Genomic DNA, 16,249 nt, shown 5'->3' on the forward strand with positions numbered 1-16,249 from the left:
GGTAGGACCAAGCGCACCCTCATCTTCGTTAATGCAGGTGGTGCTCAAGTGGCAGCACTCAGCGGTGGTCAAAGGTGCTTTTGCGTCCGGCACATGAGTAGTTACTTAGAAAGAGAAAGCGACGGAAAAATAAAGTGCGTCATCCAGTAACAACACTAGCTAGTTTTTTCATAGCAAGCAGATTGGAAACAATCTAGCTGTCACGGTTTGACCAGTTGATCTACTTCCTTTGCTGCTAAAACAATGCACCGCATACCGAGCCTCAATAGACGTGCAAAATGGGTCTCTACATATCGTAGCTCCTTATGATCTCTCTATGAGTTGCAAGCCCATTACTATTCTATTATTGTTAGACATAGAATGTCATAACAGATAGCGTATCTCTTAACCTAGAGTTCTGTACAGGCTTGTGCATATATGCGGTAGTAAATGGCAGCACTACTATATGCGTTGAATGCTCCGTTACTATACGCACCATTTGTGTTACCATCATCATACCTGAAGCCACAATCCGAGAGTCTTGAGCTTCGTTGGTTTTCACGATACGGTGGATACTGCTACAAATGATGACAAGGCCCCCAGAAGACTTAACTCATTCATCGACATTTACTGCTTTAACTATTCCACCTAATGAAACACTTCTAAAATTCCTGGTCATCGTTCGGTCTACGCTGAACTACTTGACCTGTAGCCAGCGAGGCTCAAACCAGCCATCTTCTGCTAATTTGTATAAAGGGGCGGCAAGGAAGTAAGACACTATCATTACTCTAATCCTGTTTTATCACCAATCCTAATTACTCAACTAGCCAGCCGAGACGAATAATATCTTGAGTGCAAACGTCCTAGGTAAAGTCGAAGTAGTTATCATTAAGATGACCACTGTAAAGCAATGCATCAGCTGACGACTCAACTTTAATTCATTGAAAACAGAGACATCATTTGATCAATACTAGGTTTAGACGTTCATTTCAGAGGTACGATCAGAGAGTTTAAAGTATTTAAGTCGAATTGTATGTACCGACAGCTTTAAGATTCTGTGAGTTATTTATAGTTAATGATTAAGAGGAAAATCTCAACTTTAAAAAATTCTTATGAAGTATACTAGATTGACGCGGTAAATAGCTATACAGGTTATAAATGGACGAGGATTATTTTTGACATGGAAGCGAGTCTTATACCGAAAATCCTAAAGTGACTTGTACTTCACAACTTCAAGGTTTTTTTTTTATGATCTCGTAACTATCATGCACCTTATGACAAAGATAATATCGCCAGCTCGTTCAACCAGTCATGTTTGCTGATGGTCGCATAAAGCAAAACTGATAATGACCACATACTTAACTGGTTGTTACATTCATTACAAAGTATCAGAATTATCTATTTCATTTTTATCAAATAAATTTATCATAAATGGCGATAGATACAACTTATTCATAATTTAGTGCTGTTGACTCTATGGCCACACAGGTGGTCTCAAATCATGCAAGAACTCATCGAAGTACACTGAGTAATATAAATTCTATTTTGGCTTCTAGGTGCAGCTTTCTTCAAACCTTCAAACATTTTTTTTTGTCTTCGAATAAGCCAGAAGAAGCAGGCAGATATATCCAAGGGAAGGGGTAAATATAGTAAAGCTGGCGAATGACCTTTAAATCACATGTTTGGCACAAATTATTACAAAACCAAACTAACATACATGGCAGAATCGGAGTTAGAACGAGCATATCTTATACATTTTCATCAAACCTGATTATTCTATAGCGTAAAAGTACAAAGTCAGTTGGCGTGCGACGTTCTGATTTAGCTGCACACAAAACACGCAGTTTGTCTTTGTTAGAAAACGCTTTAGGTACGGTCGTTCTGACAACAAGTCCTATAAGAGGCCATCTATATCGTCACTTGTAGGCGAAAGCCACGAACTTGAATTGTGTTAAAAGTACGCAGGCATTGAATTGTAAGCTGCAGCGAAGACAAAGAAGATTATGTCGAGTACTAAGCCGGAACCCGGTAGCGTTCGGAATGACTCCTGATATGGAAATTGAGACAATAAAACGAGTATAAGTCAGAGTATAGTTGAAATTGATGTAAAAAACAGGGTTCTTTTCTCGAAATCAACAGCGGTGTATAGCTCGATCATTCCATCATTTTGTGCGAGGTTTTATCTCCCTGCAAGTGATATTATAACTGGCAAAATGAACAACGCCTGCTTCTAATAGATTTAGCATCGTCAAAATTAGCTTGAACAAACTGCAAAGCTTTCCGCACTTCAACCATTAAATAAATTGTACCAATTAAGACAAACATATGAGAGGGACAGTATAGCTACTGTCGCACACGCTTCCACCGATAAGATGAAGCGCACTCACTGGAGTAGCGCTATGACAGCACAAAGAGACTGTTACAAGCTAAAAAAATAGCCTTAACATCGTTCGCTTCAAAGGCATATTACTCAGAAAATTAAATTTTTACCCAAGTTGCATGCCGGGCACTTTTCCTATCCACTTTATCCTCCGCTATTCTGATGACCGTGAGAAAAAACTCGGTTACATATGATATGCTGAACATTTCCAAATGCTAAATTTAGAGCCCATGTGCGCCGATTTGGAGGTCGGCTTCTGTTATAGATTACCACATACACGTCGCCGCTAAAGCTAACCAACCAGTGAGGCATCAAAAATTATAGTGTGATAGCCTACATACGAATGCAGACTGCTGCGTAGATACTTACAAACGGCTATCAGAACCCCGCATATACTTCTCTATGCCGTCGTGGTCCCATCATATTTGACATGGTTGAAGAGAGAAATGGTATACCATATTTGAGTTTCGCTCAGACTCACATACCCTCGAGTGCATCGGAATTTCTCACATCTGCCCTGCCTTTCCGTTGCTTACTTTTACCGTTCAAGTTTTACGTTAGACCACGTATCTATCGATCTGAGGCAATCGCAGACAAAGCAAGGCTGGGCTTGCCAAAAGAAAGCAAAAAGCTGCTATGGCTCACCGTCTGTCTGCCAAGTCCCGCTTGCAATAATTTTAGCGGGTACACCAATGGCGCATGCCTTTAATCTGCACGGTAGCACGGCCAACGGCTATAGAAGCTACAGGAACAGCAGCAGCAGCACTGCAGATATCCGATGACTGCTTAGTCTGAACAGTCGGCTAGCCAACTGCAGCTGGTCTAGGTGCTTCCTCTGCTATTTTCTAGTGGGTGGGCGGCAGAGCGCCAGCTTTGACCACTGCGCATTTCTCGATGATAGCGGCTGGCTAAAGGGGCACGTCTGGCATACCAACAAGGGCAACCACCCACCAGGCTTCTTTAGTTTCGCCTTGCCCTACGTTATCTGGATTCGTGTCGGTAAAACGAACGCGGAGCTACCAGCTATCCACTAAGACCTGCCGGTTGCTGCTGCGTTGTTCCTTCCGCGGAGGCGGTTACGGCCCAGTTTCTGAGTGTCTCTCATAAAGGTATTGCGGCCTTGACTGCGGCTTACTTAAGCGACTGCTTTTCTGTCGCGAAGGGAGGATAAATGGGCCCAGGTAAGCCTTGTATAGCTAGCTTATGCCAACAGCTCACTTCTGGCATTCTTCTAATAATTGCCCCCGAAACGCCCTTTGCCCATAAATCTTCCACAACTCAGGTTTTCTACCGAATTTCTCATAGTGGCATATCAATAATCATATTGATATGCTTTCTTCCTCTAGCACCCATTTTGCAACCTTTTCGGCAATCGGTTGACGATTCTAGCATCGCCTGCTTGTGGTGCTTGGTGTGTGCTCACCATTCAGCATTTTTAGCCAAGCAACATACTATTTACTGTTGGAGATTTTCGTATTTTTTCTAGCCTTGCTCTTTTTTTATCGTCATCCTGCGAACGCTTTTAGCTATTGCCTTCGCGGTCCCTTTTCGTTCTAGAGAATACTGTGCTTTAATAACAGCAGATACTGGACTAGCGCCGACACAATATTCCGCATCTAGTCTTCGACGGGCGTCTTGCGCCGCCTGGTTTGCCTTTTGCTGTTTTTACGAACCTTCTTCCATACATGTCTTATCCTCGCTATACTGGCGCAAAGATTAAGGTAAAAAGAATCTTACAGGTATACCTTTCTTCTCATCCGATATGTGAGTTCATCGCCAAGTAGTAGCTACTACGATAGATATCTGTCCAGCGGCGTTGTTTGGGCCGCCGAGCCCCGTTGAACGAAGGCAACCAGCGTTGAACTAAAGGTAACGCTTGGGCTGTAGATGTAGGAGGAGAAGGACGATTAGAGTCAAGGTCTGCAGGATTTTGGGATGGGCAAAGAGAGAGAAGGATCGACTAAGAAGGGTAAGTTGCTCTTGGTTGACTGCCTGCCTGCTTTCATCTGATCGCCGTTCGTGTGTGTACTGTTCCATGTGAGTCCGTGTGTGTATCTGCGGTTCCGAATAGCCGTGTGTCTGCCGCCGTCTATTGCTGTTACAGCGGGCCCCCGGCGCACCGCCGATCATTGTAGGGTCGCGAAACCAATGGAGGGTGGGCTGCAAGAGATGGGTGACCGGTGGATAGTATTATGGACTCCAAGCGCAAGTGATCACGTTCAATGAGCTTGCCAGTTAACCTCGACTCGCCTCACTACCCTCAAGAGCTTCCTCTACCCTACACAAGGCTAGCTTTTCTGCTCCGCTCCGAAAGGCCCTAAAAACCCCCTGAGATTGCGCCTACCACCCAGTCCGCATTGCTTTGATGCTTACTCCAAACAAGTTACAACAGCGCAGGGACTACTCACGCTAACGCAGCCCTCGATAGCCCGAATGACTACTCCGCTGCTGTCATTGCTTTCCTGGACGGGTAAGTGCCTTACCATTCAGTGTAACTTAATCCTTGAACTGGTCTTTCTACATCAGCCGCTACAACCCGTACTATCTCTTTCTCTCGCTGCTTCGACCTAATAGACGAAGGAGGTCTTTGTTCTATGAGTAAGATGATACCCAGTAGACGTCGAAAAAGCGTGGGGGAGGACCAGTTGGGCAAAAAAAGATCTAAGCGCCGAGCTATCCTGATGACGATGTCGATGCTGGATTCTCCACTTATGACAAGCTTCCGCTTCAGCCAGCCAGATCTTCACGATGAGACAAGAGATGACGGGCCTACAAACATCTTTGGATGTTACGGTAGGAAGAGTGTGTTGCCTCTGACTTAAACGGTGAGAGTAACACCTATCGGGTTCAGGTGTTCTACCCCTAGCACGTTAGAAATGTTGATTTCTGCATAGCAATTGCTAATCTTTTGTGCCTGTAGTATGGTTCGAAAGGAAAAAGAAAGGGAACGAAGTAATCAACATTAAACGATGTGATAATTACACTCACAGGTGGAGTATATGTTAAGAACATGTCTAGGGGAAAGGGAACTTATAAAACTAAGATAAAGATGCGGAATACAAAATGATCAATACTGGTAACAATGGTTTCCAAGGCCTTTTTTCAATCACTTTTGATATACAATATAATACCTATTATTAAGGTTCATTGTAAAGGCACTCACTTTGTGCAACTGACCTTTATGTAAAAATGTTTTAATTAGATCCCTTTGCTTTAAGCAGATGGTAATATCGTTGTATACATTCCGATTTATAGCTAAGGCACTTAGTGATCTTCAAATTCTACAAGTGCCGACGATCAATATACCCTTATCCAAAAAGCAACACAGTAAGAAAAATCCTGCTTAATGCAATACGGATATGTGATTTCACAGTTAAATATATAAATACCGTAAATCATCAGAAAAATTGCTCGCTAATCTTTGGCTGGTAATCAAGCTTTCTTCTTTGAGAATAACACACTAGTCGCCTATGTATGAAGTCTAACCAGCGTCTCTAAAGTTTTCGTTTATACCTATTAGGTTAGGGATTTTATTAAAGTAGTTACATACTTTTCCCGGACTATCTACTAAATGTAGCATGATATATTAGAGATAATTAAGAAATATCGTTTCGTCAGACTTGAAGTAAAATTAGTCTTACTAACTACAAGCATTTTGTCAGCCATCTCTTTCAATAGCTCTTAATATATGGCTATTTTTATTTAATAAGACATTGCTTCTTGAAAATGCATATAACAAAGCTTTCTTTCTGATTTTAAATAATGCCTCAAGTTCGTTATATAGTTCACATAGAAAAAACTAAACTTTCATTTATTATGCTTCAAGTGCTGGTTACACCATTAAACCTTCTGTTACTAAATAACGTAAAAACCCTTTATATTTACTGTCTTGTAACGGATATTGGTCAGTACTGTAAGTCAATGTATATCTAATAAGATTGTTTCACGGATGCCGTGGCATGCAAATTGCTGATTAGATGAAAAGTCCGCAGGTGCGGGCACTGACATGAATACATAGAATCAAGATCTTACCATTTTTGAGCAATCAAAGGCCCTCTTCTTTTTTATTGCATTGCGACTCGGCGTTATTTATCGATTTACTGTCTTTATATACGATGAACAATATCACCTATCTTATGTCTAATACGAACTAAAGAGAACAATATTGAGATTGATAATATGTAAGTGTGTTAACTTATACAAATATGTAAAGTTCTGGATAAATACACAACACGTGGCTGTCCTATCGGCAACCAGCTGACCAATGAAAATCAACAGGCAAAATTCCTAGAACTCTACTGCGAGTGCAAAGAGGCTCGAGGTTCTACACAGGACACCTTTTATTATAAATTACCTGCATTTATTGACCTATGTTATGTATGGGTCTGAATAGCTTATTAGACAATCTATACCGGCAGGCTACGTACTTCATGAATGCGTTCGACCATATTTCCAGAATTCCCAACTACGTATTTCCGTATAGTTCATTTTGAGCGTTTGCAACATCAATGACAAATTCCAACTTAAATTTGGCCACTACTGGCTAAACACACGTAGCGCATCATGAGGCCAGAAAAAAGTAACCTAACAATGCAGGACCCGAAAAGCAATCCAACACTATCACAGCCAGACAGACCGAAAGGTATGAAAAACCAAGCAAGAACGTAAAAGCCCATCATTCTGCTGATGTTGACAGCAGAATGGGTATTTTCTTTATGCTGAGTAGGGCTCACGTATAACTATTATGCATGGCAGTAAAAAGCCGTCGACGGTTCGTCGGACTACCCAACGGTAGGGGCGGCAGTAACAAAGCCTGTTGCAAAGGTTAAGACAGCTGTCGATCACTAGAGCACTAACTGCCAAAGCCTGGAATGGCGTTGAATGAAGTAACGGCTGTGAAAAAGTTGAGAAGACGTAACCACGGTAGGCTGCTCCTGCTATATCTACAGTTTCTGTGGTAACAAACGAAAAATAAGGGAGACCCATTAGTAATGGCATCGTCACCACAGTGCTTTGTTACTACAATATTGCTTGCTGTGTCCCTGTTCCCCTCCAAATCGCCCCGATCAGCGTTTTGTTGCCGATTGCCGGCACCCCTTTTTTTCCGCCCACCCCTCTGTTTCACTAAAACTACATCCTGCATTTTGTGCTGGCGCGCACTAATTAGTCTGTCATTATTTCTTTGCCTTTGTCATAATTGCTTTTCTTTTACTCTACCGCTTCGCGCCTGGTCTGCCCGTAGTATGACCTGTTATCCTGCCCTAGACGTCGCCACCGGCATCGTCATCGTCACACCACCCTCAAATGTAGCAGGAGCGACATCATCAACGACTAAACGAAAAGAGGGGACATCGCAACAGCTGCCGCAACCGGACAAGACCTACCTGCTAGTTTAGATTAGACCCTAGCCAAATGTCTGTATTGAGGCAATAGAACTACTTTTGCGGCCGTATGAGTTGCACTTTCGCCAGGAGCATCCTCTGCAATACCGGCCATAGTTTTTTTTCCTGTCAGAGCGTCACTGAGCCGGCTATTCGGTCGGAGAAATGCAAACGACGAAGAAAGCCGGACGATCCGGGATGGTCTGTGATAAAAGCCCAACTCGTGGTTTACCCAAACAGCCGTTGCTTACGATTCGCTAGGAAAGCACGCGGTACTGAGCTTAAAACACAGACAGCGCGTATTGTCCGTCGTGTATGAAAGACTCCCATCGCGCCGTTCTACTGAGCGCAATACTTTTAAGGCTGCTAGGCAGCCATCGTTTACTAGACATCTTGCTTGTCGTTTTTGCTATTACTGTTGCAACGAAAACAATAGAAGTTCATATATTAAAAATATCCGTACGCGGAAGTGCTCATCTCCTACTTTTGCCTACCCGGCTAATCCCCCCATTTTCATAATCGCCCCCTGGCTAACGACTTGATTCGAATTGTACGAGTAGGATAAGTGGTATTATTTTTGTACTTATCCGTGGCGGATATCAATTTCAATGTCTACTCTTTACAATCGCACTGTAATTCCTTCCTGGCATGCCTCTGTCCAACCCGTGCGACTGGTCCTGATTTCCTTCCCTTACTGGGAATCCTTTGTATCTCTATATGATATATTCAGATGTGCACATATACTTTTATTATGTACATCATATATATATGCTAATACTGCGTGGCATATTGGTTGTCTGTCATTTACATAAACATAATCCCCTTGTATAAGCATTCATTTTCGTCGCATTTATCTTACCGCAGGACTTCAGTCTGCATAGAACAATTACCTTCGCATAATAGCCTCCGTCTAAGAGCTTCAAATCTTACCAATGACATGCTATAAAACCTGTGTGAATGAAAAAAAGTTTCCACGGGCATGAACAAAAGCGCCGCTATTAATTCTTATATCGCATTTTTAATAACAGCTACATGAGGCAAATTAATTAAAAAACTTTTTAGTGTTTAGGTTTGACACATAGAAGAAAATGCTTCTGTTAGTAATATAATGTAGTAAAAAGTCGTTCGTGTGTGAGAAATTACCTATACGGGGTAGACCTCCTAAATGTTTGTTGAGGTATCTTTTGAGCTTTCTGCGATTAATTTTTATTTGGAGCTTACACATTCGATCTACTCGTCTCAACATGTATCAGTTGCTTATTTTTGGCTTACAATGACACTTTCGAATATTCAGTTATACCCTTTGACGGGTGGCCGTAAAGAGACAAACGTCCATTCATAATGCTTACCTACACCAGTTAGATCCATTGCCGACCGAGTGGTTCAGTCAATTGCTGAAAACATTTGGATAAATTAATAAAGCACAGATTATACCTTTAGAGGTTATGTGGAACAGAATTACTGCAGGCGGGACTCAAACCTATTTATAGTTCTGTTAAACTTGCCTTATCTTATCATGAAGCCCGCGTTTCAGTAGGTGATCTGTTCTCCCTCACATCTTTCAAACATTTAAGAGCAATACAATTTAAAAAGGAAACAAAGATCTCCTATTTCTAGTGGCGCTTCTCCGTACGCAGCAAAATCTACCGTGTAGATCAATGCTGAAACTGACGACAAACTCGAATCGCTCTGCAAAGGTGGTCATATAGCTTTAGAATAAAAAAAAAAAAAAAAAAAACACTTGTTTTTCACATGATACGTCTTCCTTTATCACGGTATTTTGTGAGCCATGCAAAATTACTTTGTTACGGTAAACCTACCGCATAACGATCCCTTTTGGTGACTTTTTTGCCACTCTGAAAACCGGTATAAATGAAAGTTGAAAAAAGAAACGATACGCAAGAAGTGCCAAATAGGCCTCTATGTTGCTTAACGAGCAAATGTTCATGCTCCTCATTGTAGGATATATTGCTGACCCGCAAAAGGTATCCAATATGTCTCATTATATTCATACAAAGGACGTTTTTAGTATGGCTCTACATTACCCATAATTAGGTTCAGGAACCGATCGTTAGGCAACTTCAACAATAGCCTATACCTGCTTCGCTTATTTTTGGCGAGGTCTTGCCTTTAGACAAATGTTTGTATGTAATTCCCTATTACAAGAAAATAACACGGTAACGAATGCACACCTGTCATACTATAAAGAACTACTATACGATTTTGTTTTCCACAGAGTTTTTTTTTTGTTTCTGTGCTACAGTGAAATTTTAAGTTTACAGGTGCGCATAACTGACCAGCCTCTCTGCGCACTTTTAACACGTCTTGTCCCTCGTATTTCCGGACAAGCTCTGTAAATATATTGAACGTCCCTTCCTCGTGTAATAAAGTAGGGAACTAGCTGGCTTAAACACTTTGATTTTGGTGAATGCGACATAAAGGGCAAAGCGATGGAGGACTACCGTTTTCTAAGTGCACAAAACTATATAAAAATAAGACGTCTTAAGTAGATGGCATACGTAGGGCAAAATCTAACCGTTGTTGTTAGGAGCCCTACCGGAACGTTGGAAGCAATCTTACGAAACTAACTTTGTCTGATCTGCTTGAGTCGGAATTAATTTTCCTCGTGGTTAGTATTATATATCATTTAACAGTCGGTGTGACATAGTGCCTCCTCATTGTCCTAAATATTAAATGCAATTTGGCTTAATAACTCTGGGGCTTCTATGTACGAACGGCAGTCCGGGTCACCCTCATAACGACCCAGTATATAAGTAACCGTCTGGCTGTCTTGAACGCAAAACTATGAACATAAACATTTTCAAAATTGCTTAAGACTAGTCAGGAGCGCTATGTAATGTACTTAATTGCATCATTAGATTTATCGACTGGATAATAACTAGAAATAAATAGCATTATTTTAGATACGCTATTAAATTTAACAGCATTCGGGCATGACGATTTCCGAGATAGGATAGGTAAGCATCCGTTATCTGTGTTACTGTTACCTTAGACTTTTCTCTATATGCACTTCATAGTACCGCAGCGTTAACTAGCGGGAGAGAATCTGGTTATGGAACAAACGAAGTGACCCATAAATGCGGTGTCGGCAACATCTCATAAATTATTCTCGAATGATAACGGAGACAGGATAAGAAAGTTTTCGTAAGAAAGTACTTGCAGCATGTTTTTAGTACCGACAACAGCATCTCAGATATACAGCGTAGAGCCGAATATCATTTCTAATTACGGTCAGTTCACACTAAATACGTTTGCAGAACTTAACGCTAGCTGTAAATATACACATAAAAATGAATGTGCGAAAATACTCTAACGTGGAATAGGACATTAATGGAAGCTATCCTTGTTCGGATAGCTATTACTGACCGCTTTAATGCACCATAATGTGACTGCAGCACGGGTAAGGCCGGTTAAGGTAGACTCGCGATACCCTCTAAACGCTTTTATATTCCATGAGTAAAGATACGAAGAATCATTCGCTATATAATTAATCGTATTTAAGTTAATTTTTTTCGGTGTTCTCCATGTCTGCAGTTATGGTATGCAGATTTCTTCGAAACAAAACCAAAAGCCAGCAGAGACTGCCGCTGCTGCCATTGTCGTCTGCTGCTTGAACGTGAAGCATGGCTTGGTATTAAGGGCTAGGAACGTTTGTAAACGTTCTTTGGGGAAAAGTAGGGCCATGACATCAAGCGTGTGTAGTTTTCGTCACTATGTAGGAACTAGCGACCCGGGGCAATGCGACCTAATTGAACCGCGGGTGGAAAAGGGGCTAGAGTAGTAAGCCTTTAATTGGGTTAGCTTTTTTTCTTCAAAAACAGATGGAAGCCTAAAAGGTGTTAGATGGCTTGTTAGCCGGGCCTTTTTCAACCCCCAAGGCCCCTTAATCGCTCCAAGCTCGGGTTGCTTCGTGAGTCGTCCGGTTTCTCGTAGCGCGTCGTTAAGCACTGGCTCATTTTGCGCTTTTCCCTCTACTTGCTTTCCTCTGCCTCTCCGTCTCGACAAGAAGGGCTCTTCCTCGTCCGCGTCTTGGTCCAGCGTTTCGTCGTTCGTGTGTTCTTTTGATTACTAATGCCGCTATTTTGCTGACGACCATCGCTGTTACAACTTCTCTTATTGCTACCACGAGGACGGCTATAACTGGTACCTAGTTGTACCGGTCGATGCTAAACAGAGGCGCGAAAGACGAACTTAAGAGCTACTAATTTTGCCTCGTAGCAGCTTCTGCCTTCGTCCCTCTGTCTGTTGCCTGTCGCCTGCTCACTCAGCAGCTATAAAAATGAGTTAGTCTGCGGCCTGGCGCTTAGCCTAAAACTTGAGCACCAACAGGCCCCAGGGGAAGTGATGCTAAAGAGATCAAGATAGTTGACGAAACAACGAAAGCAGACAAGCACGGGTGAGTGCTACATTCATCTAAGGTTGTTTGTCAGTTCACCGTTGGTCATTAAGTCGAGTTGGAACGAAGCCGTCCAGGTAACTAGAAACTCAGAGGTTGACGAGAATTTTAGGAAAGCTAAGTACTGCAGAAAGAAGAAACGTTGGTTACGTTTTGGTGAAAGAATCCTGCAACGGCTTTTAGCGCCACCACCAGCATTGTCAAGGGGCTGTCGTTTCCAGCACAGCAAACGGAAACGCTTCTCGAATAAAGTGAGTCATACTGTAGAAAACATGGCGGAAGAACAGAGTGACAAATAAGTCTGCTCCAGCCTGTTTGTGCTTCATTTAGTAGCATAGAAGATGCACCGGCAGATTATCGGCTTTCTACGCTAGATAGAAAAAATGCTAGTATTCAATTTACTCAAGCGACCCCGTAACCATTCCATGACAAAGCGAACAAGCACAAGAGAAACCTGCATACACTGCAGACAGAAGTTCTAGGTAGAATACGCGAGCAGCTTATACGTGCATGCATGCGAATCCACTCGCTTTGACATAATTTCCTCATTCGGCAAAGCAGAGCGGAGCCCAATACTGCCCATATCTATGGGCGCATTGCGCATAAGTAGAAATTCCTTAGCACTGCTCATCCGAAGTTATCCGCGGTTGGTCTCTAGTCGTTATGATGATAGCGCGAAGCTAAGCTCAGTCAGCCATCTTTGATTCGCAAAAGCGTTCCCAAGTCGGTAGAATAAATTGTCAGAATCAGGGCAAAGAAGAGATGACTCTTATTCGATAAGAGGCATCGATTTAGAAATGACTTGTACGACTTCGCCTTTTTTTGCCTGTGTTTCCTCGTCTTCTTGCTTATTGCAGCCGCTGCTATAGCTGCCCCCTGGTTTTGAGAATCTTCCGCACTTGTAGATAGTAATTAAAATAGGAGAGCAGAATTTCATTAAACGCTGTTTAATGCAGCTAGACTCCGACTCTCCTTAATTCGTCTGTATTTGGACGTACGCGATGAGGGCACCGTGGTCTCACTAGACTCACCTCAGTCTGCAGCGGCAGTGAGGACGAAGCGTATGCGAGCCGCTGTTGGCGCTGTGGGTGCATACTTGCTCAATGCTAAAGCGAAGTGGACTGAACTGAGAGTGTGTAAAGGCAGCGAAAGTTTAATTAAGCACTCCCAGATTCCCCTGGGTCCAGCAGCAGCACTGGCCGCTGCGATTTCAGCGGTGCTGCTGACTTGCAATCGATTAGCAGCATCGAAGTCTCCGGCCCCATCTCGAATACGCTATAAAAATACACAGATAGAGCGCCTTGAGCGTCTTTTCGCAATGGCAATTCCTTCCAACTGGCCTCCTCTATGCCTTCGCAGATTTTTCGGTCTCCTCCAACCGGCGGCGCCGGTGCTGCACGAGGATGACGTACTATGAATCCCAAAATTGCGGTTACCTTGCTTCAGGTTGTACAGGTCTAGAAACAACCGCGGTGTTTATCGTCACTCTGCAGTTCTTCCCAGCTCCAAGCTATATACGACGTACGTATACAGTAAAAGACAGGACTCAATTATACAAAGAAAGACCTTTACGTTTCAACCTTAGATTCAGGACTCATTCGGTCTCGTGCTTGTTATCTTAACCGACTTTGTAGGTGTCGTTGTTGTTTTTGTGATACTTGATTTATTGGTGGTTGGGTGACCAACATCCCAGTTGCTTCTCCTGCCTTGCAGGTCAGCGGCAGCCATGTAACGGTGAGCTTCGACATATCGTAATGTGTGGTTTGTCCCACAGGGTGCTCGAGTGCCTCTGCCTTCATCTTTTTTCGTAGTAAGGTTATGTGCAACGATCTATTCACAACGCCAGAAACCAGCATCTGATTTGCCCTCAACGAGCAGAGAGACCCTGGGTGGAAGGTGATTCCCTCCCAACATTCCGTGTTCACTGAGATGCAGATGGGATAGGACGATGAAGGAAATTCTGCTGCCCAGGAGAGATCTAAGGCGAGCAAGTACCAAACTTTTTGTTTTGCGCACAGGTTGTTCCCGTCAGAATTTAGCCATCAAACAGGTCACCCCAAACGAATCCCCATAACCAGTCAGAGTCCGTTGACTTCGTTCGTTCGTTGGTACAATCCTTTACTCACTGCTGTACGTCTACTTCGTTCCAATCATGCCGGCATCATTACCACAAGTAGTAGTGGGTTCTTCCTCAGAGATTCGTTGTATATCCAAGAACCGGTTCGTTGGCAAGAAAAAAGGAGTATACTTTCAAGTGACTTCCCTATTTCTTTGACCGTTCGGTATCCCATACTCCTGCCGCTACAGGGCATAACAGAACCTAAAAAGGGTTGAATTAGCTAGAGGACATCTTGCTTCGTTGCTCATCGGCAGACATGTAGGCATATCTGCCGATGACTTTAAGCATTTCATTACCTTAGACAAGGTGATTTCCTTGTTTGGTTAACAAATAGCATAAACTGACTTAAGCATAGCTCTACTGTCACCTATTTTGAGTAACAGTTCGACTACAGGTTAAACGGTACGACGGCATCATCGATGGATGAATAGGTGGATAGCTATGTGATATCCAATGCGTCTTGCGATTTTCTCGTTTTCTCCATGAGGCCTCAGTCATGCCACGCTTTGTTGTAGTTTTACCCTAGTCAACATGGAAGAGGTCTTCTACTTTTTTCATAGGATAAAGTACACTCACAACAATTACTCCTTCTTCTGCTGTGATGGTCTAGAGTAAACTCTAGCCGAAACCTAGTTGTGTGAGAAGGTTAGACTGGCGGCCAGGTATATATACAAACACACTTTCCATCACGAAGCATCGAGACCAGGACAGGGTATTCTAGTGAACTCTGTCTGAACGGGCTGATTTCCTGCCATAGTCCTTTGCATTGGTGCCGCTCTTTGTTCAGTCTTTGCCGCATTATCCACTGAGGTCTCCCTACACAAACTAATGCACTGATCCTACAATCGAGCTTGGACGATTTTTATTGACATTCCCTCTACTATGGCGCGTTGTTTATCATTTCCAGCATTTGTAAACTAAGTGCGTGCCACTGCCCAAAATAACCATAAAATATAAAGTTGGCAATTGTCTATATAAATGATCTTACGGCTTCAATGCGATTATCAATTTATGTAAATTTTCTATTGCTCTAATGGTAAAAGGTTGTCGTTGTAAACGCAGGACGACACTCAAAAAAAGGAAGGCAAATAAAGCATATGCCTGCTTCGTCTATCCCTGCCTGGATTTCGTCGGAGCTTTGACTTTTAGATGCGTTCTAAGAGCATATGTTGTTTATGTGGGAACTGCCTAGTTATACAGTCAGTCTGGTTTTCATCAAGTATGCCTTGTCTCTGTCAGATGTCCGGGCAACCACCATGCAGCTAGCCTTGCCACTAATTAAATTTGTTCACGTATTCCCAAAAAGAGCTAAAATGGATTCTGTTGCCTGCTCAGAGACATGTCGAAAGTTTCGGGGCGCCGGAGGGCGTTAGCGTATTGCCTTGTACGCTTTGCCACTTTCTGGATTAGAGCCCCTATGGGGCAACTGTAACAATATTCATCCACTTAGTACTTATGCATAAACTTACCTTTTTTTCTTCCTGTATTAGGTAACATTGATGGCAAATGTGTTTCGAAAAATTCGCAGGTTACATGAGATAATGATTACAATACCAATCCGAGCAATTACGTAGTCGCATTGTGTTAAACGTCCATTCAGTCTACAAAAACCCAACGTTGACTGTCTCTCTCAAAAAGAGAATATGCTCTGTGATGTATAATTTAAATGATTATTTCACATGCGTCTAGACGGACCTCGAATAACGTAAATATGAGAAGGAAAAAATATAAATTTTGTATAATACGCATCTAGATATTGTTTTTGAGTTTGAGCAAATATCTGCTATTATCTATTCTTTTCGTACTAAAGAAACTAAACAAAATTAAAAACTTAATTTTTTGTCCAAAAGTGACGGTTTAATATATTTGTAGCCAACGCGGGCTTTTGAAGAATCTGGACAAGGCTTCTGTAAGGCCGAGCGAAAGATCCTCAATGGGGTTCGAATTTGAGGGCTTCTAAAGATCACCGAAAT

General features: G+C 42.5%; 1 protein-coding gene across 5 annotated transcripts in view; it reads right to left on the reverse strand.

Annotated features, from left to right (window-relative positions):
- The window catches only part of LOC111251000 (glutamate receptor 4-like), a 71,580-nt gene that overhangs the window by 39,078 nt on the left and 16,253 nt on the right, over positions 1-16,249 (reverse strand). Inside the window, exon 1 of one of the 5 annotated variants that reach the window (XM_022807338.2) lies at positions 9,090-9,134. The exons of 3 other annotated variants lie outside the window; for them this stretch is intronic. In XM_022807338.2, the coding sequence (XP_022663073.1) occupies positions 9,090-9,108 (19 nt within the window). In that variant the 5' untranslated portion in view covers positions 9,109-9,134. Of the gene's footprint in view, positions 1-4,842; positions 5,390-9,089; positions 9,135-16,249 lie in introns of those variants that run through there. One more of the 5 variants, XM_022807502.2, reaches the window with a different exon arrangement.

The sequence above is a fragment of the Varroa destructor genome, unplaced genomic scaffold (assembly GCF_002443255.2).
Source record: "Varroa destructor unplaced genomic scaffold, Vdes_3.0 BEIS01000001.1, whole genome shotgun sequence".
In the NCBI taxonomy this organism is placed as follows: Eukaryota; Metazoa; Arthropoda; class Arachnida; order Mesostigmata; family Varroidae; genus Varroa; species Varroa destructor.